Raw genomic sequence first — 23,131 nt, 5'->3', positions numbered from 1 at the left:
TCGGCTTAGGAGGGCAGTATAATGTTGTAAAATTAAAAAGAAATTACAAATCCAGTACAAAACTCACTTGAATAATCTGAGTGGATTATCAAAGGTGATTCATTTCGACGATATATCATATTATATAGAAGATTTTAGTACGTATACCTATCCGTTGTCAACCATCTCACGGGGGCCCCAAGTAACGCTGAAAGTGAAGTTGGAGAAAAATCAACGTTCCTGAGGAAAATAGCAAAATTCGGATGGCAAGTGCATTACACGTTGCCTAGCTAAGGTGATCGCTTGCGCTACGACAACGAAACGCTTTGCGGCTCTCTATAACTCTTCCATATTAGTGCGACAGGCAGTTGCGTGTCGTTCGCTACAGAGCGTAAACGATTGGCATGTTGGCGACGCACTGTTGTAACATTACTGCAGTGGCGTTGATACCGCTCTGTATCTGTGCGGCGGCGCACATCACTCACCCAGAAAATAAATAAACAAATAAATAAATATTGGGGGACATCTTACACAGATCAACCTAGCCCCTAACTAAGCAAAGCTTGTACTATGGGTACTAGGTGACCATATACCTACATAGTTATATAGGATAAATACATACTTATATACATAGAAAACATCCATGACTCCGGAACAAATATTAGTGTACATCACACAAATAAATGCCCTTACCGGGATTCGAACCCAGGACCATCGGCTTAGCAGGCAGGGTCACTACCCACTGCCACTACACCAGACCGGTCGTCAAACTGAACGGTCGGTGAAAATAAACAGAGATACAGCGACGGCATCAAAGCTATCATGATAATGTTTTTACTAGACTATAGTTCGTTTTTTTAAGCATTAAAAAAGGGTAAACAATCTTGTCTTCTTATTGAAAAACACTTTTGAAAATAAATCAAGGCAAATATGTACTTAAAATTATGAATCATAATATTATACGATTTAACATTATTTTGCTTTCATAAGTAATTTAATAGTTACTGATTAAAAAAAAAGCGTTTTTGAATTAAAAGACACGTCAAGATCACGTAGTCTTTTCTAATGCTAAAAAAACGAACTATAAGTCCGTGTGAATGATACCAAAAAAATACAACAACCAATCCACGTTGGCAACACTATAATACAAAAAAAAAATCATGCAGAGCAATTGTATTTCTTAGGTAAAATGTTGTTAAACTGAAACTACTTCGAATGTCTTTATCATTTCGTATTGACCTACGATTATGACCTTTTTCGAGAAGGCAATTGCTACATCTCATTCATTTCAACACTTCAGTACCTACTTGATAAAGTACCTAAGAGCCTATTATTCTTCGCAGGCTGCCAATATATGTGACACGCGCCTTTAAAAAGAGAGAGTTTCATTAAAAATCTAAACAGTAAACAGTCATTACTTATAGTTCGTTTTTTTAGCATTAGAAAGAAGGCAAACAATCTTGACATGACTTTTTATTAAAAAATTGTGAAAAACGTTTTATAAAATTAGTTTATATTACTTATGAAAGCAAAATAATGTAAAAGATCGTATATGATTTATAATTCTAACATATTTGCTGTCTTATTTTTTAATTGTGATTTTAAATAAAAAGACATGTCAAAATCGCTTACCTTCTTTCTAATGCTAAAAAAACCGAACTATAATTATATTAGAGTAGCGCAGGTAACCAAGGGTAAATACATTTTTGGCACCTACCTATTCTTTTTTTTTCACGAGGTCAAATCTTACAAGTTGATTTTTGGTTAAGTGCTATAATAAGACGTTCAAAGTAACCGATCCCTCCTAATAAACACATCCAAATATTCCTTCATTCTTTAAATAAAACCGGTAACGCAGGAGAAAATGCACATATTTCATACAAAACTTGGTATGTTGCGTTACCATTAATAAAATAAAAGAATAATAAAGAAATGTACCTATTACATTAAATTGTTGGTCTGATTGTCTGACTTAAAAAACTCGGTCTGACTGACGGACTTAAACAGGAGATCCGTGACGAAGTCACGTGACCGCTTCGCCATACAAACGAAGTCCCCATTTTCCTCTGGATATTAACAAAGAGGTCGTCCTTTATTCCCTTTTAACCCAAATAAATAAGTTGCTAACCGTATTTATATGACTGATATGGAAATATACTCATCGCGCCTAAGTGACTAATCAAATTAAATATGTTTATTAGGAGAGTACCTATGCGGTATCACAGGGTCAAAGGTTGTATAGCGATAGGAACTGCCAAGTATAATATAAATTATAACGCTATCTGTTACAAGTTAGAATGAAGGTTAGGATAGTAGGTGTAGAAACTTCCATTATGAGTCCTCATCATCATCAGCCTATACCTACTCGATCCTCATCTGCTTGCCGAATTCGAGACAAATAGAACCTTATCGTACGATATCACTACATAGTATAAAACAAAGTCGCTTCCCGCTGTCTATCCCTATGCTTAGATCTTTAAAACTACGCAACGGATTTTGATGCGGTTTTTTTAATGGATAGAGTGATTCAAGAGGAAGGGTCTGTATAATTTGTTAACCCGTGCGAAGCCGGGGCAGGTCGCTAGTTAATAAAATAAACGCAAGCCAAATAAGGTCCGTATGTATTGTCCAACTTATATTCTGGACGAGACGCCGTAAAATAATGTTGAAGTAGACAAAGAATTTAATTTCCGTACTATTTCGTACCTTGTCACAGTGACCAATATGAAAGTCACCGGGACGTAGGGACCTCATACTATTGACACTGCAAAGTACGAAATGGTACTGACGTTAAATTTCTTGATCGTATTTATTGGACCCTTCAGGTTTTATGAAAGATTTGTTTTAAAATGACATTCAAAGATGATCGGTGACACGGCGATGCTTTCTATAGAAAACTGAAGTGCCACACCCCTCAGCCCGGGTCGTTTTAGAGTCAGTCATCCTTTAACCTTTTGAACGCCAAGAACACCTAAAGGTGTCGTTACTAGTCGTGCCCACCGCGCCAAGGACCACTATAGGTGTTATGACGGACGCTGTCAAAGTAACCTTCACACTTAAGAATAGGACTACATTAGCTCACTTGCGCCCGGGATCTTGGCGTTTGAGTGATGTTTGTGTTTATGATTTAGCGTTCAAAGGGTTTAGCTAAAAGGATGGGTATATTTGCGCAGCAGTGCCCCTATATACTCGTAGGTCATATACTCGTTCGTTTTTTTAGCATTAGAACAAAAGGTAAAGAATCTTGACGTGTCTTTTTGAATAACACTTTTCAAAAATAAGTCACGGCAAATATGTAACAATTATGAATCATAGACGATTATTTACATTCTTTTGCTTTCATAAGTTACTGATTTTTAAAAAGCGTTTTTCTATACATTCATTCTTTCTAAACAAGGTAGAACCTTGTTTCTAATGCTAAAAAAACGAACTATAGGCACTCGCCTGACTAGCCACAATACATATAGGCACTAACACTAAAGTTTAATATGTAATTTATTATCATCAACGTGATCGGATCAACACAAGCGAATCATACTTCAGTACCTTGAAAATTAATCCTTTTAACCCCTAGAACAACCACGTGTAGATAATTAGTTCAAGGAAACTAAGTATTTTCTGCGCAAAATTATTTTGCCCACTCGAAAAACAAAAATAACTATGCAGTTTCATACTGGTGTAACATTTTCCAACCGCATTATCTTTTTGTAATCATCACGACCGTGTGTATTAACTTTGTATGTAAAAGCTTGCAAAATTTTATCAAGACGCGACTTCGAAAAAAAGCTCAAGTTGGGCCTTATTGATATCTAAATTAAACTTTAGTATTCAAGTAATAAAGTCGGTTTTCAAAGAGCTTTAGAATGTAATTAATGTTTTTAGAAAAGTAGTTTACAATTATCGTTGCGGATGTATACACGCGCGTATATCGCCGAAGTGCAAATGTCAACAACAGGACTTTATATGATTTTAAACTCTACTTTTAGGAACATATGGTCTGTTTTAGCATGATATTTTTTAAGATATTTCGTTCTTACCTTCAGATTATCAACTCGATGTATGATTTCACCTATTTCTTACATCAATCCTTGGTGTCAAAGAGAAAGAAATCTTATTGTATAAAAATTAAAGTTTTGATTTAGAAGGCAACAAAATATGATACAGGCCGGTCGGTAACATAGGTTCATATCTTATTAGTAAGATGCTTCGCACTTTGATTTTTTAATGGATTCAACTACACTATAAGATAATTTACTTATGGCCTATTGAATTTTTTTTTATTAAGCCGACAATTGTATAAATAAGTACTCGGACTTGATCTTAGGACTAGATCAATTAATTATTCAAAATATTTGATTGAACCAAAATAAATAATGAATTTTCATAGTTTAGTTTAAACCAAATTAATAGTTCATTGACTGTAGATGTAGGTATTGTAAACCTGATGATGTTTTAAAAACATCGATTACCGTACCACGTAACTACTAACAATAAAGGTGACAGTCCATTTCCAACCGCAGCTGCACTACTGTTCATTTTACTATGGAAATTGACAGTAACAGCGACGCGTTCAGTACTAGTAGTGCAGCTGCGGTCAGAAATAGAATGTTACCATTAGTGTAAGGCCTGAGTGGACGCTCGAAGCGGAGCATTCGGCGGGGCGTGCAGCGTGGCGTCGGGCTCACAAGTAATTTGAGCAGCGTGCAATAAGGCCGCTCCTATACGCTTGCATTTGTTTAACATGCACGCCGCACGCCCCGCCCCGCTGCACGCCCAACTCGAGCGTCCACTCAGGCCTTACACAGTTGAAAGTAAAGTAAAACCATACAACGTCATAAAACAATTGAACTACGTCAGGACCGAAGTTCACATCCGTCTATTTTATTTACGGATCTTAAGCACAATATTGATAAGCAAATATTATTTACTATCAATTCAAGCAGAATAAAGCCCACGTCAGTGATCCTCTTAACAAATATATTACTCACAAATGTTTTTGTTTACAAAATTTCAAGGAATTGTTACAAAACATGCCCTGGATTTAATAATTTTAATGAGGCCCAAATCAACAAAACAGCCTAATAAATTTGTTATCATTATACGGGTTGGTTTCCATTTACTGAAGGAAAATACCACAATTAAATATAAACACTTAAGAGCCCTAGCGCCACTGCTAAATAATCGTGATTATTTAATTTTAACGAAAGATAATTTAAAAAAGGGGGCCGCTACGTACTGGATCTCGTATTAAAGTACATTTTGAATACATCAAACTAGTTTCTATGTTGCTGGATTCGTCAATCTATGAACTCAAAACAAAAACGGCCGTTTTAACTTTGGACGCATAGATTGACGAATCCAGCAACATAGAAACTAGTTTGATGTATTCAAAAGGTACTTTAATACAAGATATAGCGGCCCCCTATTTTAAATATATTTCGTTAAATTAAATAATCACGATTATTTAGCAGTGGCGCCAGTGTGCACGTTGCGTTGATGGGCTCTTAAGTCGATATAAAATCACACATTTGTTCCCTGTAAAGTAGGTTGCCCAAACAACAAGTCTGGATACTTATTTATTACCTTAGGCTTTATTACTTATTCGTCGTAGTTGTAAACTTCCTAGTGAGTATTTTTTTTTGTTGTAGACTTTATATCTTAAAGCTACTAGGCTAAGTATATATAAACCGGGGATGCCGAATTACTTCATGGTATATTGCCACCATTCCGAAGTAAAAACATAATAAAATATGATCAAAAATATTTTTTTTTTAATTCCACTTCACGCTTAAACCGCTGAACTAGCTAAACTTTGGTGTAGAGAAAGTTTGAGTCTCGATAAAAAACATAGCAGTTTTTATGCCAAAAATCATCCCTTAAGAGTGTGAACAGGGAAGTTTGTATGTTGAATAAATAACCGCTGGACCGATTTCTAGATGAAACCTGGTATGGTCTACATCTTTGAAATATGTAGTTGAAAATGATACCAATCGTGACTTAGAACTAAACTTAAACAGTTACTTACCTCATTACCTCGCCAGAAGCTGAAATTAATATTAATTAAAAAAACAACGGGTTGCACTCCGGGAGTGCCGCCAGAAGTGAAAACTCAATAACTAGTGCAAAATGCACTAGTTATTGAGTGCTGCATCACTATGTATAACTGAGGTTAACGCCATATAGCGTTATTTCGACGCATTACTTGAAAGCCCTAAGCACATCACTGTTAGTACTCGAGTTATATTAACACCAGTTAGAGGGAAACTCACTAGATGGCATTTAAATCAATAAATAAAAACTCATTGTAACAGTTTTTCGATCAGGTCACGTGTCCGTCTTACGTCTTACGGTCACGTGACACCTGTTACGAGTTTAACATTTTACATTTAACAAAAAGTGCACAGCGCCGCTAAAGAAGTTTTCACTTCAAAAATACAAATAGGCGAGATGTTACGATGATAAAAGCATCAATTAGTAAGGCGAACTGCTGACGAAATGCATTAAGGTGACAGTCCATTTCCAACCGCAGCTGCACTACTGTTCATTTTACGATGGAAATTGACAGTAACAGCGACGCGTTCAGTACCAGTAGTGCAGGTGCGGTCAGAAATGGAATGTTACCCTTATAATTATCAGGAGACGTCGATTCTCTTTTGTTCAAATTTAAATCATCTTCTACACGCTGTCCCGGCATTTTGCCACGGCTCATGGGAGCTTGGGGTCCGTTTGATAAATAACACTAAGAATTGACGTAGGCACATTTTTACGAAAGCGACTGCCATCAGAACCTTCCAACCCTGAAGGGAAACTAGGCCTTATAAGGATTAGTCCGGTTTCCTCACGATGTTTTCCTTCACCGAAAAGCGACTGGTAAATATCAAATGATATTTCGTACATAAGTTCCGAAAAACTCATTGGTACGAGCCGGGGTTTGAACCTGCGACCTCCGGATTGAAAGTCGCACGCTCTTACCGCTAGGCCACCAGCGCTATTCAAATGTAAATGCTTTTAAGTTTGCTCTGAAGTTTATAAAATTTTCCCCAACTTCTTATAGAATAATGGCAAGTTCCTAATGGCCAACAAACTTGAATCTTGTATCTGGATACCGTAAAATGGGGTGAGTAGGGTTCGCGGGGAGAGTTGGGTTATGAATGGGGAGAGAAGGGATGAAGAAGGGAGGGAAAAAATCGATCCAACAATCTTCCAAAATCACCTTTGTATAAATTCCCATCTCACCCCAATTACGAAGGACTACGGGGTGAGGCGGGATTTCCTGTTTATCGTCAAAGTTATGAAATGGAACCACCCAAAATAAAATAAAGACTAAAATAGAAACGTCCGGAACACTTATTATAAGTTTAAGGTCACTATCGTCAAAACATTACACAGGAACATTACGATCTGCCTGATCTTACGATCGGCCGCCGACATATACACCATTCAGTTTGCATATGTAAAAATAAAATGTTATCGAGGTTTGAATGTCAGTTTTGACCCCACTCACCCCATTTTACGGTACTTGGCCATATCAAAGTTGAACGACCGTTGGGCATAAACAACACTTATCGAGCTGCATGTATTTTTAACTTAACGTACTTACTTCATCGATTACACTTCGAAGGTTCGTGGGAGACCAGACTGATTAGAGAATAAATACTTAAGGTAAACGTACTAGTGCTCGACATGCTAATGCCCAATAGATGACACCCTGCTGTCACCTCTATTGACAATGACTTAAGTTTCAAGATGACATTGTACTGGGACCGCGTTGGGCACCAGTACTTTTACCTTACAAGTTACAAGCCGCTTGCTTGGGAGGAAGAGCTTTAAAAAATCGCTTGAAAGGGATATTGTACATAAAGGTCTACTTTATCGGGGACGTAAGGTTAAGCTTTCGAAATGTGGTGCTGGCCGAGGATGGAAAGGATCAGTTGGACTGAAAGGAAGACGAATGAAGAAGTCCTGAGTATGATAGGAGAAAAGCGAAGCTTATTAAATACAACAAGAAATAGGAGAGGCATGATGGTAGGACACCTGATACGGCATGACAAGTTTTTCCTGAACTTCTTGGAAGGCAGGATTGAAAAGACAAGAGAAGAAGGGAAACCTAGAATAACTTATCTTAGCCAAATAAAAAATGATACGTCGTATGAGGAAATTAAAAGACTGGCACAAGAAAGAAATGATTGGCGATTACTCCACCGACAAGAGCAAAGCTCTTAAGTTATGATGATGATGATGAAGGCGTATGGCAGCTACCTTAAACCTTAAATGCATGATTTTTTTCTTTTTGCCCGAAATTAATATATGTATCACATAATTGTTTGCCGTTTCTAGGAAAGATAGTAAAAAAAATTACCGTAAAATGGGGTGAGTAGGTTTCGCGGGGAGAGGTGGGTTATGAATGGGGAGAGAAGGTTTGAGAGGGGGGTGAGAAGGGATTTTAAGGCTACTGCTACAAAAATAATGTATTCCAATTTAAAATGGAGCTATAGTAATACGCATAATAAAAAAAAATCGATCCAACATTCTTCCAAAAACACTTTTGTATGAAAAGCCCTCTCACCCCAAATACGAGGCACTACGGGGTGAGGTGGGTTTTCCTCTTTGTCGTCAAAGTTATGAAATGGAACTACCCAAAATAAGATAAAAACTAAAATACAAACGTCCGGAACACTTATTATATACACCATTCAGTTTGCATATGTAAAAATAAAATGTTATCGAGGTTTGAATGTCAGTTTTGCGCCTACTCACCCCATTTTACGGTATATCATCGATTTTCACTGCGAAATCAGTGTTACAAGTTGCATAGGCTAAATTATATTTTTGGAAATATATAGCTATAGTAAAGGGTATAGGAAAAATCTTAACTGCCATCAGAAAGGTGTACTATTTATGATGTTCCTATGATAAAGTTTGTAAATAAAAAATAATTACAAACCCCGAAAAATCTGCCCAAAATCACATACTAAAAATCATCAACTTCCAGGTTTTTCCAAGTTTTCCGACATTTCGTCAATAAACAAATGTAATTTTTATAAATTAAAATACTGCGTAAATTTATGTAATAATTCGGAAAATTTATAATTTTTACTATTGAAATAATATACAGGAACAAATAGAATTTGTTTAACCCTTAATCTGTGAGCTGTCTAATGCTTTGTAGACATTTGGCAACACTATGCATAAGCACTATGTTAAGACGAAAGTGGAGGAAACGTAGTGCTCATTTTCCCCATTATTGAAAATATTTCGACACAATTGGTTGTATATCAACCACAGCAATAGGACGTTCGATTTTTTTCGATTTTTTTATTATTATAAGAGTTAGGCATTTCAAAACTTGTATGAAAACAATTCGCTCCTAATTTTTACAAAAATCAAAAAATGTAAAAATAGTCCAAAACGTAGGGGCATGGCTATGGTTAATATACATCAAATTGTATATATATTATTTTTCATAATGTCAATATCCAGAGAGGAAAATGAGGACGTTTGTATGGAGAAAAGGTCGTCCCCTCTCCTCTTAACAACCTGCAAAAATCATTATATGCCGTTGAATTTAGTCTCAAAAATATATTTTGCTACGATTTCCATTTGCTACGATCCTGACATACCTCTTTCGCTTCCGTTACTTTCATACCATTCCTCAAAAATATTAGCACATACATACTTATATGTAAATTCTAGCAAATGACTCTATCACTCTTTCTTCTGCCTCCATACCGTTTATCACTTTTTGCACTTGAATGTTTTGGAAAGAATTATCCTTGTAAACCAGTACCTTTTTGGAAGATTAAGTACCTATATCAGGCCCCGTAGACACCATTCCAATCGCTAACGCTCTGTAGCGATCGAAACGCAACTGTCACTGTCACACTACTACGGAAGAGCGATAGAGAGACAGAAAGCGATTCGATGGCGAAGATTGTCACTAAGAATATAATAGAATAGAATAGAAACGAAAAAAATTTTTTTTTTTTTTATAAATAAATAAATATTAGGATAGGACATTTTTACACAAATTGAGTAAGCCACAGTAAGCTCAAGAAGGCTTGTGTTGTGGGTACTCAGACAACGGTAGATATAATATACAAATACATAGAAAACAACCATGACTCAGGAACAAATATCTGTGCTCATCACACAAATAAATGCCCTTACTGGGATTCGAACCCAGGACCGCGGCTTCACAGGCAGGGTCACTACCCACTAGGCCAGACCGGTCGTCGAACGAAAAAAACAAAAAAATAAATTTCACAATAGAATCGAAGTTTTATTTTGAGTCGTTGAGATCCTGACCTGAGCTATAACCGCGAGAATCGAAGTTCGCAAATTGCGGGCTTTTTTCTCCGTCCTACTACTTATGCCTTGATTGGAGTAAAAGAGAAAGATCCCCGCAATTTGTGAATTTCGGTTTTCGCGGTAGGCCCTCTGCACGGACGCTACACTGAATTTCATACTTGATTAAACACCTGTCCAGTACTGGGGCCATTTTATTTAAAGTTGTCCCCTACACTTTATTTTTCAAAATTGGGATTTTTTATGTTATTTGTACTCAGAATCATGAGCACTTTTGATCCTAATAGGAGAAAAAAAGTGTCCCAAAATTTTCATACATTTTTCGATCTTTCCATTCCCATTCCGTGACCGCCATACAAAGTCTATGAAAAATAGTAACGAAAAGGGAAAAAAAACCTTGGGACACTTTTTTTCTCCTATTAGGATAGAAAGAGCTCGTGATTCTGAATAGAAATAATAACATAGAATTTCACAAATTAAAAAAAAGTATAGGGGACAACTTTAAATAAAATGGCCCACTGAAATAAACTAAGAAATCAGCCTAAAACACGATGTTTTATAACATTTCATAGCAATGCCAAGAGCCAGTGTTATTTATCTCCATTATTTGCTAAACTCCATTATTAAGTACCTATGTCTAATTACATTTAAACTAATAATTGACTGTTTGCTGTACTACATATTTGTACTTGTCAGTGTTTTGGACTGGTTTCTAACTGAGCAGGGCATGCATGCTTTTGCAATGAGTGCAATGACAAAGTGTGGCAATGGCATCATGAATCCCATGAAAATACAAACAGAAACGTAAAAAAGCGGCCAAGTGCGAGTCGGACTCGCCCATGAAGGGTTCCGTATTTAGGAGATTTTGACGTATTAAAAAAAAACTACTTACTAGATCTCGTTCAAACCAATTTTCGGTGAAAGTTTACATGGTAATGTACATCATATATTTTTTTTAGATTTATCATTCTCTTATTTTAGAAGTTACAGGGCCCCCCCCTGGGGGGACACATTTTACCACTTTGGAAGTGTCTCTCGCGCAAACTATTCAGTTTAGAAAAAAATGATATTAGAAACCTCAATATCATTTTTGAAGACCTATCCATAGATACCCCACACGTATGGGTTTGATGAAAAAAATTTTTTTGAGTTTCAGTTCTAAGTATGGGGAACCCCCAAAATTAATTGTTTTTTTTTTCTATTTTAGTGTGAAAATCTTAATGCGGTTCACAGAATACATCTACTTACCAAGTTTCAACATTATAGTTTCGGAAAAAAGTGGCTGTGACATACGGACGGACAGACAGACGGACAGACGGACGGACAGACAGACAGACAGACAGACAGACAGACATGACGAATCCATAAGGGTTCCGTTTTTAGCCATTTGGCTACGGAACCCTAAAAAAAGGCAATATGAAGTATAGGTATTCCCTCACTTTGTTCTATTTAAATCGGTGCAAAGATACAGGCGTATTCTGATTTTAATGTGTATTACAAAATTACCATTTCTAGCAGTCCAAACTTTACGAAATTTACAAATAAGATCAACTAAATCAGTGCTTTCGGCGCGTTTACCTAAACGTCATCCGAAAAAAAAACCATTACTAATTTAGTGAGTCAGTTTTCAAAAAAATGATATGTACAAATGCAAGATAAGAAGAAGTGCTAATATATACCAGTATCTACCTATTATTTCTATTACGTAACAAAAGGTGGACAATTTTATCGACTAAATCTATCAATTTTACATTTTTGCGACTAAAATCGATACCGGCCTCTTAAAATCTGAACCTTTTATTCAAATCAGAATACGCCTGTTAGATTAGACGAACTCAATCCACGTAAATCGACCTAGAAGTGTCCTACTTTCCAAAATACACAAATATACCTATTATTAGGAATCTTCCACAACAATCGGCCCTAATCCCGGTAACTTATCAGGTACTTAATCCTGTATTTCCGTTTAGGGTCAAAATAACACGCTGTGTGGCTATTGTTTTCACACGTAGGCCCCTACCTACCTACCTAAGGTACCTACGGCCTACGGGTACTTAAGATACCTTATAAGGGTATCGTGGTACTTATATAAGTACAACTTACCTATCTTTAGTCTAGGCATGCATGTTAATTTTTACTAATTCTTAGTGTTCATACCCAAAGGGTAAAAATGGGACTCTATTACTAAGACTCCGCTGTCCATCTGTCTGTCACCAGGCTGGAACTCATGAACTGTGATAATTAGTTGAAATTAAATTAAATACCTATTATTTTTAACAGGGAGCATAATGACATTTTCGTCTAAAATAAAACAAGAACCGAAATCTATGAAAATGTATAGATACATGTCAACGCTAATAGATATACAAATGTACATGATTAATTTCCAATTCGCCATACTTTCAGCCCGTAAAATGAATAGATTAGGATATGTATTTCACGAGATGACCGCGTCATAGATAGGTATTATGTACCTACATGTTTTGAACTACTAATGTAACTAATTACAGTTGCTCAAAAACTGGTACTTTACGTACCTTTAAGTACTGTTTATGGTGTGCCAAATTTTTTTTGTGAACTGGTGCTTTTTGTTTTCCCAGTTTTTATCTACCAACTTTATGTAGGAGCAATTTTTGTGGGGGAAATTTCTGCTTTGTGCTTATATCGTTAAAATTACGAACTAAAGATATATAAGAAGGAAAACAAAATGCCGCATACAGCTACACATGTACAAAATTAAATGGGACAAATTAATTATGAGTAGGTACCTACTGTATGCATATCTTTGCCCCCCTGTAATTGGGGCTAAAAGCTCACTTACTGGACTAGGTCTCTTAATAACCCCTATTAATTTTATAAATGAGAAAGATTGAAAGGCAAGATGCCCAACAGTGGGCAATATAGGCGTTACTGATTACCTAACAGAGTAACACCCTCGAGCAATTACATAAAACTGACAATTAGATTTTGTTTGCTTACTCGACTCCTGATTGGCCGAGGTTGTGACCCCCCGCGTCTATAAAAGGGGGTGCGTGATGCGACACATCGCATTTACCTTTCGGCCGAGGTAGAAGCAACAAGTATTGCTAGTATAAGGACTGCCGACTGATTTAATTTAATTCTAGTGTTTAAAAACCCCGCCAAAATGGGGCCTAGTTTAAGTTGGAACATTTTTAGTGTTCTTCTAATAGTTTCCGTTTTATGGAAACCAGCGTTTACTGATGGTGAGTGTTTTTTTATTGTTTATAATATTTAGTCAGATACAACAAAACTCACAAATGGAATGGATCGAGTTGTTTTGTTACTAATAAGGTTTACTATGGCTCTGAATTTGTGGTAGTAGTAACTGAGTTTTGATTTTCATCTGACGATTTGGTACCTCAGTTATTGATAACAAAAATCTATAAATAAATGTTTGTTTAATATTGTTTCTTTAGATTTTATTAGGTATATAAGCTCTAGTGCCAATAGTATAGTTGAGAGTATCATTGTTAATTTCATGCATAATTATTGTACTTAAACTATTTGTTTAAGTTAGTAAATGCAGTCATAAGTTTTTCTATCAATAAATAGGCCTGCCTGGTGTTTGAATTTCACTATTTATATGTATTTCATACCAAATATTTATATTTCATATAAACATAACATAACTTTATACGGTTTTCAAATTAAAGCAATTTTTTTCTTATTAAAACATTATTCTACCATTTTTATTCATTTACTAAGGAATCTAGTGAACTAACCAAAACAGTAGGTTTATCGCAATACAAAACCTTGACTTTTACGAGTAGCTATAAATGCATATCAATAAGTTTACTTCATCCAAAATGTTATGTTATGATTATTCAATATTGTAACTTACAGACAATCCGGACTCAATTATTAGGAAAATTTTGCTTTTTAAATCATTTCAATTACCAGAAGGTTGAAAAGCTCACATTGTCAGTAGAAATACCAGTGATAATTAATATAATATAATCAGGAAATAAAAATAAAATATTTTTTCACTAATTTTTAGGTTTCTTAAGTTATAAGGCGCATCAAAGCTCAGGATTCCTTTACAATCAGGAATTTAGTTTAAAAGTTTATTGTATATATAAACTTAAATAGACCGCTAGTTATCTGTAACGCGCTTTAGACACCGAAAGTTGCCATTATCTGACTCTGTTTGACATTTGCATACCAAATATTAGTAAAATTACTTTTAACATGTCTTTGTTCTAAAATTTTTGAAAAGTTCTGTAATGATTACGTAAATTACGTAACTGGTAGGTTCTGAAGCAGTAATTATAGGTATAGTATAACTATTCAGTGTAGCATTTTATTTTATGTTGGTCTACTTTATCTTTCTTCTGTTTTGTAGAAGTAATATTTACATAATTATAGATTTACCGCTCCTGACAAGTGAGTTTTGTAAGATTATTTACCACGTCACTGGCAATCAATACCGTCCACCTGATAATAAGAGATGACTGTAGCCTACGGACATCTGCTCTAGATGTCACCTTTAGAACCCTCATTCTTTGAAGAACATTACTGAAGCTTTTACTCATTAACGGCTTCTGTTGCCAACATGATAACTCATTGCAATAACATCGGATACACTTTGACCCCTTATCACTGTCTTATCACTATAGGTGCTCGTTAATGTATCACATAGGTATAAAGACCACACAGTGAATAATGAACAATGTTGGCATTGATAATTCCGTATAATTTTCCACTTATAGTTATGTCTTAACCTTTCTTAAGTTAAGGGTCTTAATGGCTTTTGACAACGCGCACTCAAGAAGACAATAAAACCGGCCAAGTGCGAGTCGGACTCGCGCACGGAGGGTTCCGCACCATCAACAAAAAATAGAGCAAAACAAGCAAAAAAACGGTCACGCATCCAAGTACTGACCCCGCCCGACGTTGCTTAACTTCGGTCAAAAATCACGTTTGTTGTATGGGAGCCCCACTTAAATCTTTATTTTATTCTGTTTTTAGTATTTGTTGTTATAGCGGCAACAAAAATACATCATGTGTGAAAATTTCAACTGTTCGTGAGATACAGCCTGGTGATAGACGGACGGACGGACAGCGGAGTCTTAGTAATAGGGTGGTCCCGTTTTTACCCTTTGGGTACGAAACCCTAAAAACATGCTACTATAAAATATTACAAAATTTAATAATTACTATTTCACATGTATGCCTTCCTTTTTCAATCGCCCTCCCGAAAATTCTTTCTCCTAAACCTAAAAACACAACTGAGCAAACTTACAGACTTAAAAAACCGTGCAGTAGATTCCTTAATCTAATCTAGAAAACGTATGCCTCTACCTGATTATGATCAAGCTTATCTAAATAAATACCTTAAAACTAAACTTAAAAACTTACCTAATATCACAACACGTCAAAATTAGTTGTTTCTTATCAGGTAATTTACCCTTTTCTCGTTGGTTAAATTGACATCGATACTTTACAAAAAGAATTTGAAATCTCAAACTTTTATTATTTTCATAAAATCCGTCATTTCTTCATAGAGAGCCTTCTTCAACGCCAAACGAAAAAAAAATGTGGATGACAAAGCATCATGAATCATGAGGACGAAAAGTCACAAAATACAAATACAAATACAAATACCCTTTATTGCACACCTCATTACAGAAAACAATACAGATAATACAGGAAGAAGAGGTTAAACAACAGGCGGTCTTATCACTAAAAAGCGATCTCTTCCAGACAACTTTCAGGTAGCGGAAATTAATAAATTTAAAGTCACGTGACTATTTCTAATTTTCCACACATTATTGTAGTTTCGATTGTAGTTTCTATCAATGATTGGCATCTTGGCTAGGCCCCCTAAAGATCTTGATCATCTATCATTTAGGATAGTATCTCTTACTTCCATTAGATTGCTATAGAAACTTCCAAGTCTTCTTCATTCTCATAATTGGTCAATCGTGGCTAATCGCTACTTATATTCTTATCTGTTACCCTCCGTGATTCTTCTCACTTGATGGTCTCATCGGAATACCAGCGTTGGAAGCCACCAGCAACATGCTGAGATGAGGTAATTTCGTGGCACTTTAATCTTATTTTGTGTTTTCTTTTAATTATTATGTATCGTCTCGTTTGTGTGGGCTTACGAATAAATTATATTCTATTCTATTCTATTTTCTGGTATAATATCTCAAGCACGCTCCCTCTTACCTTGACAATGACCGGTATATAGGCAGTAGGCACTTGATAAAACAACGAAAAACAGATAGTTTTGCCCTCCGACCCGCTTATCACACTCCATTGTTTTCGGCGTATTAATAGTCTCTTACTGCCAAGGCCGGGAGATAAGTGATAACTTTGCACTTTCGACATTAGAGCTAATTAAGTTAACTAGGTTAATTAAGTTGATTTAACTTGAGCTTCCAATAACTGTAGGTAATAATTATATTTTTTAACTTATCTTTAGGAGTAGAGGAGTATATCCCACGGTCTCTGCACCGATATCTCATTGAAGCAGAATTCAATAACGTCTTTCACAGTCTGAATAAAATGAAATTTAGTATCTTGTATTATGTTTATCACTATTCACTTCCTTATTACTTTTTTTAAATTATATAAAAAATGTGGCATCAATGTCTCCAATAATCTATAATATGTTTGCCACGGAAAGCTTACCATCGGGCAGACCGTTGTTGTGGTTGTTGTCGCTTGTTTCCCACATGGCTTATTTGCAAAACCTTGAAATTTTGGTATTTTTGAGATCATTAGGTACCTCATCAATTACGAGTTACATTAAATTCTTGTCAATATTCCATTAAATTGTTCTAATTCGGTTTGTATTTGTAGTCTTGTTACCACAGTAATCTCTGCCAGTCAATCAGAGCTTATATATTTGTTTACCACTTCAAGGCTTAAACAATTCACCATCCTTATCAACCATACCACATTCAAACCAGCATCAGTGTGAACTCCAAATACATACATTGCGACTGATGTTTATATCAAATACACTGTCGAAATGTTTAGTGAATTAAAGAGTCAGATCACATGGGAAGGGGTCGGCCCCCAGCCGCAGTCGGGGCACTGATCGACAAATAGAATAATTGCTATAACTGTACAGTTACCATACAATATTGTCATCAAAAAGATACAATACAATATACACAATGTTGCTGTAAAAAAGTAATGGAATAAATACATTTGTATTTGTATTTTTTTTTGTATTAATTTATAATTTTTCATTTTCATTTCACTGATTTTGTATTTATTTCAATCATCATCATCATATCAGCCCTTAATCGACCAAGAGGCGAAAAGTAAAATAACAATCAGGGATGTCCAAAACTTCCGATAAGCGTTTTTAGGAAAAAGAGATAGGTATGCAAAAAAAAAATGCCACATGGATTGCTGACGTAATTATGATCTTCGGGACCAGCAGAGATTTCCTAATTATTTGTATAATTGTATACCTAACTATTTACTTTTGTAATTTAAAATATATCTCTAAAAATCCTCTAATAAAATAAGAGTAGAAAAAAGGGGATTTTGGTTAGAAGATAGATACAGCAACAGCAAAAGTAGTCAGAGTAGGGCCTATAAAAGAGTATTCATGACGACTTTGATTGTTGTTTGCAAGCAAGTCTTTGCTTAATCCTACTACTATTATCCTGGAATTATGTAAAATATATTTGAGTTAAGTTTTAGTATTTTATATTTAACAATAATACCAAAAATATCAGCGTCAGGGGCCCGTTTCTCAAAAGCTTGTAGCATTTAAAAGCGGATGTCACTTTTTGACAGCTTTTGTTAGAAAGGGACTTCCACTTGTATTACAAGTTACAAGCTTTTGAGAAACGGGCCCCAGGTCAACCTTTATAAAACGGCTTCCAGATAATGTCATTGTCATTACATCATCCTTAAGATGAAAACAATTGTCAGATGTCTTTAGAAAATGTGTCTTATCAATTCCAAACATAAAATAACTAACCCGGACTGTACAGAAATCACGTGCGTCGGCAGAGAAAGTAATCCCATTATTTAAATTAGACATTTACAGATCTGATCTGAAGGAACCGATAAGGTGACCGAGGAAGCTTGTTTCCTTTACTGTAATTTTGTCATTAAACTTAATTTTTGTCAGTTATGGATGGACATTAATTTTTACAAGCATCTTGACTCTTTTGTTTTAAGATAAACTAGGTAGGTAAGTATGTAATGCACCCGCAGACAGAAAAAGTGGAGCTTAATTTCTGACTGTGACTTAAGGTATCGCTGGGGACGCTGGGTTGTCCTGACGTAATTAGGTAGGTATATGAAGATTAAGATTGTGAAACAAATGAGTTTTAAATCTGTTTATGGTCCAGATTGTAATACGTTTTCTTTTCTGTAAATACCACGTATTGAATGCTGAAAACACCACAAGCTAAACTACAGGATTAAAATTGTGGTACATATTTGTCTTTTGAAAAGGATAGGTCAAAGCATTTAATCTTTTTCTAAAATTGTCAAAAACAGGTGATTGTTTTATCTTCTTCTTATCGTAGATTTAATGTACTCTCTGGGAATTTTTAGGTTTCTAAGGGGATCCAGAATTAACACCTGATCAATTATTTCAAGAAATGTTTTAAGTGTGAGTGATTTGGTCAAACTATAACATCCCAAATATTCTGTTAATCTTCTTCTAGTCTTGACTATCTCTTGTCTTGGTATTAGCTTAATGGCTACGTTAGATAATTTGAACTACACAACGGATGTCAAACATCGATCCATCTACCCGTTTGTCATTGCTTCAATGAAAAAGTTACAACGGCGAAGACTTTGAAGGAATATCGACTCTATGACAGTAAAAATAAAGGTCAAATATTTCGGTTGGGTTCAATTGATGACTATGACCGTTTATGAGTGATCGTTGCGTCCTGTTTGGGGTAATTGCATCCAAGATTATTCTGTAGGCAAACAGCTTCTGTATCGGCAGAAATGGCTTAGTGGACAAATTGTTCATAATTATCTGTACACGCTCTTATTCAAACAATAAAGACCAATTTAAAATACAAAATTTATAGATACCTAATTATGTATTAAGTGCAAATAATATTGTTACAAGTATTAAAATCTATGGATTTCATTGATTTGAGATTTCAATTCCTGTTTACCCGGGATCACAGTAACAATATTACTCTCCCATTATACTTTCAGTTGTTTTGGTTAGAGCTTGCTTATCTTATCGCGATGAATACCTAGTAAATATAACGTTCAATGTCAAAATTTTATCACCTTAATATATCTATACAAACATCTAATGGTGTTTTCTAGCTCCATGAACTATAATATTTTATTTTACAGCATAGATTAATTGCATCAAAAACCACACGTATCTTAGTTTTATGTTTTAATTTACCACATCAAAGCAAAGAAAAAATTAATCACACTTCAGTGCATCAATCAAAAATATATTATATTTAAATTTACGCTTACAAACTAAGTATTTTGTAAATACCTAGAAATGGCTTTAAAAGCTGAATAGAGGAAATGAAAAAAAAATACTAATATCCTTATTGCCTCGCCTATCTTAACTACAGCTGCTATCTCTAGTGTCATTAAGCTCTAGATCGAGGCTAGGAACATCCCTATATACTGATTCATCGATAACACTGACCCTAGGGACCCCAGTGACCCCACTGACCCCCTTACATCCGTCAACAACTTGACCCCTCACGTAATCAAATATCATAACTTGATAAGACATTTTTCTTGGAATTTTTTTCTGGAATTATTGAGGTGGCGGAAAATAACAATTCGTGTTGATTATTCCATGAGATTTGTAAATTTTAAAAATTCTCAGTCATTTAAATTAAATTATTTAGAAAATTTTACAGGAAACACAGGAATTTCCTATACAAATATATGAGAACATTCCGAAATTTTTCCATGTGTCAATTGACGAAAAAATTTACGTTTGATCATTCATTGCCCACAAAATATATGACGCCGTAAAATGCCATACTTATACTACGACGGCTGTCAAAATCGAGATCCCGACTAAACTTATCCTTACACTTCACATCTCTCCCATGATCTGTAATCAAAGACTTTTTGCTTTTCACTAATCTACACACTATCATTTACGTGACTTCCAATACGTATTTAGATACCTACTTTAACTTCCTAAATCTTAAAAATATCTCAAAGTAAAGTCAGTGCATTCATTAGATAAAGAAAGCAATGTCATCAATAACTCTGTTGTTATCATGTTTTGTTACAAGCTAATTGCTGGCATAAATTGACAGATAACAAGACAATTTATGCTATCATTATTGGACGCTGCAAGTGGTAGTAATTAACTCATTAAATCATTAGTAATTAGTGTTCAATTGTTACTTGCAAGTTTGTTTATTTTGTTATTATTTTCTTTACAGATAAGTGCAATGTTGGGTGCCAAGGATGTAAGTATACTATCTAGATATTTCTTATTTCTTTTCAAAACATTATAACGTTACCATATAATATATTATATCTTATTAAACATATAGGACTTTATATTATTTTACTATAGAATCATAAAGTTCTTTAGTTGAGTAACTCGTCTTGTTAAAAAGTAACTGTATTATGTCGGCGTGATTTTATTTGTTTCGCATTCGTTACATCCTTTTCTGATTCATTTTATTTCAAATAATTTGAATTGGTATTGTTTTCATTTCTGGCATTATTTTTCTGCTAATGATTAGTTAATTTTCTTTATTCCCAAAATTTTCTAAATCACCATTAAAATCCTCAGCCCCCTCCGGCCCGACGTTCCTCAACGGCCACAAGTACAACTACGGCGTGGAAGGCACCGTCTCCATCTACCTGACTGGAGCTGACAAGCAGGAGACCAGCGTCAAGCTCCTGGGGCAAGTCTCCGTGGCTGTCTTGGGTAACTGCGCTCATGTGCTGCGCGTGCAGAACTTGGTGATCTCTGGGCCTGATGGCAAGGTAAGAAATAAAAAAATATATTTGATTCTCGACATAATTACGAAATCTTAAACTAAACGAATGGACTATTATAAAATCTAGATATCGAATGAAGAAGGAAATATTTAATTTTTTTTTTTGCTGGTGGATGTACCGCACACATTTAAATCCAAATCTTTGTTTTCAAGGTTGCAAAAGAGCTTTTTTGTTGATTGCTCAGTGTCTAAAATAGATTCGATAATGTGGTTACATTCCGAGACGATATTTCAATACTGCCGCTAAACTATTAGCTATAGCTAATAGTAGCTAAAAAAATATGGCACCTGGATAAACCCCTACTCATTTCAATTCTAGCGACTTGTTCTGTAAACTTGAACGTTCTAACATATTTTCTCATTCTTAGAAATACAACAAGCCCCCTGGTCTCGAGAAGCCAGTGCGCTTCACGCTGCAGGACGGCCGTGTCGGAGCAGAGATCTGCGCTGAGGAGGGTGACACCCGCCGCTCCCTTAACATTAAGAGGGCCATCATCTCACTGCTGCAAACTGAACAGAAGTCTTCCAGCCAGGTAAATGAAAACATTACCATCATCTTGTCCAATCATCGCTTAGAAAAGGCAGTTTAAGCCATGAACGACCCACAATTTTGAGAGCCTTCAACGTCAACATATCGAGATCGAGCTGTTGTTTTAATTACCAGCATTTTGCCCTCTTCTTAGCTACTGTTGTACGGGAGTGACCCGCAGTCCCTCAAGTTCAACTAGAAATTTTTAGTCACGACTAGAAATTTTTGGTCAATGACGGCCAAAAGCTTGCTGCTCGTAGACCTACAGTCAAAATCTCTAGGAAAGGTTTCTTGAATTCTACTACATATAGCTTCATATTCAATGTCCATTTTTCCCAGGTTGACGTATTCGGCGCTTGCCCCACCGACGCCTCATCTTCTCAAGAAGGTGGCGCTGTGTTGGTACACAGGACTCGTGACCTCTCCCGCTGTACGCATCGCGAGCAGGGACAGAACAACCCGGTGTATGCTGTTGCTAGTGACAATGCTGTAAGTTCAATTTTTCGAATTTAAAAGAAGATAAAATCGCTAAAATTGATTGTACACTTTTTGAAGGTCATTTTCCTTTCAACCTCAGAATATTAACTACAATTACACTTAAGACTGGTTGCGCCAAACCACCTGTTGTCGTTGAGACGAAGTTTTTGTATATTTCACTAATGTAACCAAACTTTTCTCTCACTTAGCAAATCGCCGATACCCAAGTGCTCCAATCCATCCTCAACGTAGAATCCAAGGTCAACAACGGAGTCCCCGAGAAAGTGTCAGCCACTGAGGAATACCTGTACCGCCCCTTCTCCGTCGGCGAGAACGGTGCCCGCTCCAAGGTCCACACCAAACTGACCCTGACTGGCAAGTCAGCGGGAGCCGACGCTGGTGCCTTTACCCAAGTCCGCACCATCATCTTCGAGAACCCCCACGGTGTTGCTTCGGAACAGAGCAACTACCAAGCCGCTTTGGCTCAAGTCAAGGAAACCGCGAAGACTTGTGGATCTGAAGCGAGCTCTAAGTCTGCTGGCAACTTCGCTCAGCTCGTCAGGATTTTGAAGCCTACCAGCAAGGATGATCTAGTCAAGATCTTCAACGCTGTCAAAGGCAACAGCTTGGAAAAGTAAGTAGCGTCCGTAGACTGACTCGACTTTATAAGATTCCACCTTACCCTAACACACATATTATTTTTATTGTTTAGCCTTCATTATCCAGTCTCGTTCCCTTTAAGTTTTGCTTTAACCGTCCTTATCAATCACAGGTGTTTGAAAAAATTATGAATTAGGTAATTCAAACCAATTCTCTCTTATTGAGACTTGTCTCCATTTGAGCAAATCACAGTATTTTCAACAAATTTTGT

The 23,131-nt window shown here is 35.8% G+C and overlaps 1 protein-coding gene across 2 annotated transcripts in view; it reads left to right on the top strand.

Annotated features, from left to right (window-relative positions):
• The first annotated feature begins 13,333 nt into the window (after positions 1-13,333).
• LOC134658366 (apolipophorins) overlaps positions 13,334-23,131 on the top strand; it is a 69,619-nt gene continuing 59,821 nt past the window's right edge. For both annotated transcript variants that reach the window (XM_063514001.1, XM_063514002.1), the window contains exons 1-6: positions 13,334-13,508; positions 20,685-20,711; positions 21,044-21,240; positions 21,623-21,787; positions 22,123-22,272; positions 22,470-22,894. In XM_063514001.1, coding sequence (XP_063370071.1) covers positions 13,430-13,508; positions 20,685-20,711; positions 21,044-21,240; positions 21,623-21,787; positions 22,123-22,272; positions 22,470-22,894 — 1,043 coding nt within the window. In that variant the 5' untranslated portion in view covers positions 13,334-13,429. The remainder of the gene's footprint in view (positions 13,509-20,684; positions 20,712-21,043; positions 21,241-21,622; positions 21,788-22,122; positions 22,273-22,469; positions 22,895-23,131) is intronic.

The sequence above is a fragment of the Cydia amplana genome, chromosome 22, assembly GCF_948474715.1.
Source record: "Cydia amplana chromosome 22, ilCydAmpl1.1, whole genome shotgun sequence".
NCBI classification, from domain to species: Eukaryota; Metazoa; Arthropoda; class Insecta; order Lepidoptera; family Tortricidae; genus Cydia; species Cydia amplana.
This window is presented reverse-complemented; position numbering and strand designations above follow the sequence as displayed.